Raw genomic sequence first — 2958 nt, 5'->3', positions numbered from 1 at the left:
CGCGGTTTCCCCCCGGACCGAGCACCGCGTGCCCACTTCAAACATGGCGGCGTTGGCGTCTCCCCCGCCGGTGACGAGCGGTGCGGGCGGAAGCGGGTCCGCCGCGGATCGTGTCCCCCGCGGTTGGATGCGCAGGGCCTGGCGCGGCGCGATGGAGGCCGGGCACGGTGAGGGCCGGGGGGCTCGGGGGGGCCCGGGGGGACATCGGGCGGCTGCGGGGCCGCTCCCGGTCGGGCAGGGCCCGCGGGGGCCCCGCGCTGACCCCGTGTCCCCCCCCAGGGCAGGAGGTCGAGGCGGGCGGCCATGGCGGCCACAAGAAGAAGCACAAGAAGCACAAGAAGAAGCACAAGAAGCGGCACCACCACGAGGCGGGGCCGTCTCCGGGCCCCGAACCCCCCCGGCAGCCCCGGCTGCGGCTCCGCATCAAGCTGGGGGGGCAGATCCTGGGCACCAAGAGGTGGGGGCGGAGGGGATGGCTGGGGGGGCTCGGGGGGCCCGGGGGTTTCAGGGGGCAGGTCCTGGGCACCGAGGGGTGGGGCGAGGAGCAGGGGGCTGGGCCGGGATCGTTGGCGTGTTCCCCCCTCCCCGGCCCCCCCAAATTCCTCTCTCCCCTTGCAGTGTTCCCACGTTCACGGTGGTCCCCGAGGGGCCGCGCTCCCCCTCCCCGCTGCTGGGGGGGGACGAGGAAGAGCCCAGCGAGGGGGTCCCCATCGAGCAGTACCGGGCCTGGCTGGGTGAGCACGGGGGGCACAGGGGGGCTGGGAGGGGCTCGCGGGGGGTGGGCTGGGGGAGGGCAGGGGCAGCCCCTGGGGGGGCTGAGGTGTGAGGGGGGGATGTCGGGGACCCCCCCGGATGGTCTGGATGGTCGTGGCTTGGGGAAGGTGTGACCCTGGCATGGGATGACCCCCTACCTGTGTGACTGTCCCCCCCTCACCCCCCCAGATGAGGACAGCAACCTAGCCCCCTCCCCTCTGCCCGAGCTGGACCCCGAGAGCTGCTTCCCCTCCCGCGAGGAGGGGGAGGAGGAGGAGGAGGAAGAGGAGGAGGAGGAAGAGGAGGAGCGGCGCTGGCTCGCAGCCCTCGAGCGGGGGGAGCTGGACGACAACGGGGACATCAAGAGGGAGGTGGACGAGTCCCTGCTGACGGCCCGGCAGGTCAGGGGGGGCTGGGGCAGGGCTGGGGTGCTCTGGGGTGTTTTGGGGGCCTGGAACTACTGGGGGGCTGGGCTGGGGGTGTGGGTATTGTGAAGCTGCTGGGACAGGAGTGAGGGTAACTGGGAGGGGCAGGGAGCCTTTGTGATGGAGCTGAGAGAGGTGGGGGGGCTGTGGAGCCCCTGAGGGGTGCTGGGACAGGGCTGAGGGGGGCCTGGGGAGGGCACGGAGCCACTGAGGAGGGACTGGGGGGGGCGTGGAGACACCAGGGACAGGGCTGGGGGGCTGCGGGGGGGCTGCAGGGACCCCAGAACTGGTGTGGGGCTGGGCTGGAGCCCTCAGGGAGCTGTGCGGGGGTCCCGGCTGGAGCCCTCGAGGGCCCCTCCTGACGCCCCGTGCCCCCCAGCGCGCCCTCCTGCACAAGCAGCAGAGCCAGCCCCTGCTGCAGCTGCCCATGGGCGCCAAGGCCAAGGAGGTGACGGAGGAGATGCGGGAGAAGCGGGAGGAGCGGGCGCGGCGCCGGCGGCTGCAGGCGGCCCGCAAGGCCGAGGAGAGCAAGAACCAGACCATCGAGCGCCTCACGCGCACGCACAAGGCCAAGGTGAGGGCCCTGCGCGAGCGCCGCGCCCGCCCCGCGCCCTGCCCCGTCGTGCACTACCACAGCTCTGCCCAGGGCGTCACCCTGTCCTTCCCCCCGGGGCTGCCCCTGCCCCTGCCCCCCGCCACGGCCCCCCCGGTGCCCCCCGCCCAGCCCTGCGCCGTGCCCGGCTGCACCAACGCCCGGCGCTACCGCTGCGCCCGCACCGGGCGGCCCCTCTGCAGCCTGGGCTGCTACCAGCGCAACCTGCAGCTGCTGCAGACCCCGGGCTGAGCCCTGGGGGGCCGCAGGGGGCCCTGGAGCCTCCCCGTGGACAGCGGACGGCAGCAGGGGGGCTGTGGATCCTGCCTGTGGGACAGCCCGCCCGTGGCAGCCTGGGGTGGCACCACCAGGGCCTGCAGCCACTGCAGCCCTCGGGTCACCCCCTGGGGGGGCTGTGCACCCACCCCACGGACACACAGGGCTGGAAGGGGGGGAACCACCCTCAGCATGGACACAGGCAGGTTCCAGGGAGCTCTGGATTCTCCACCTGGACACAGAAGACCGGAAGAGGAGGCTCCAAGCCCTGTGCCGCAGACCTGGGGGACTATGGGGGGCTCCAACCCCTCCACATGGACACAGAGGGTCAGAACGGGGGGCTGAGAACCTTCTGCCTTGGACATGGGGGGCTCCGGATGCTCCACGTGGACACAGCAGACTGGAACAGGAGGCTCCAGCCCCCCACATGGACTCGGAGGGCTGGGGACCGAGGGTGGGCCTTGGGGTGGAAGGGGGTCCCCGCACCTGGTGTGTCCTGGTGCTGTGGAGCTGATTAAAGGCTGTTGGTGAAGGAACCGTGTGTGGGTCTGCTGGGATAGGGGCACGGCCCGACCCCCCCGGGGCGTTATGGTACATCCCGCCTCCCCAGCAGCTTTATGGCACAGCCCGGCCCCCCCCGGAAGCGCTGTGGAACGGCCCGACCCCCCTCACGGGAGAGCAGTGGAACCGCCCGCCACCCGCGCTGTGGAACAGCCCAACGCCGTCCTCCCCCCGCGTCCCGTTATAGTCCGTCCCGGGTGGGCGGGGCTGTTCCAGGGCGGGGCTCTAAGGAGTGCCCGCCCTCCGGCAGCACCCATTGGCTGGGGCCCTGCCCGGTGCAGAGCGGCGGCGCTGATTGGCTGGCTACTCTGCCAATCACACGGCAGGAGCCGTGCCTGCGCGTACATTGGC

At 72.7% G+C, this 2958-nt stretch overlaps 1 protein-coding gene across 1 annotated transcript; it reads left to right on the top strand.

Moving 5' to 3' along the window:
• Positions 1-113: 113 nt before the first annotated feature.
• INO80B (INO80 complex subunit B) lies at positions 114-2582 on the top strand. Its single transcript, XM_017839054.1, has 5 exons — positions 114-167; positions 280-457; positions 619-734; positions 943-1154; positions 1558-2582. The coding sequence occupies exons 1-5, from the start codon at positions 128-130 to the stop codon at positions 2020-2022; spliced, it is 1011 nt and encodes a 336-aa protein (XP_017694543.1). The 5' UTR covers positions 114-127; the 3' UTR covers positions 2023-2582.
• Positions 2583-2958: the final 376 nt, after the last annotated feature.

Source organism: Lepidothrix coronata, unplaced genomic scaffold, assembly GCF_001604755.1.
Source record: "Lepidothrix coronata isolate B3197 unplaced genomic scaffold, Lepidothrix_coronata-1.0 Scaffold372, whole genome shotgun sequence".
NCBI lineage: Eukaryota > Metazoa > Chordata > Aves > Passeriformes > Pipridae > Lepidothrix > Lepidothrix coronata.
Note: the sequence above shows the minus strand (reverse complement) of the source record. Positions and strands in the feature narration are given on the sequence as shown.

Coding starts and splice junctions, on each gene's coding strand:
- INO80B (XM_017839054.1), top strand. CDS start 128: ATGCGCAGGGCCTGGCGCGGCGCGATGGAGGCCGGGCACG. Junction 735..942: donor GCAGTACCGGGCCTGGCTGG/GTGAGCACGGGG, acceptor TCACCCCCCCAG/ATGAGGACAGCAACCTAGCC. Junction 1,155..1,557: donor CCCTGCTGACGGCCCGGCAG/GTCAGGGGGGGC, acceptor CGTGCCCCCCAG/CGCGCCCTCCTGCACAAGCA.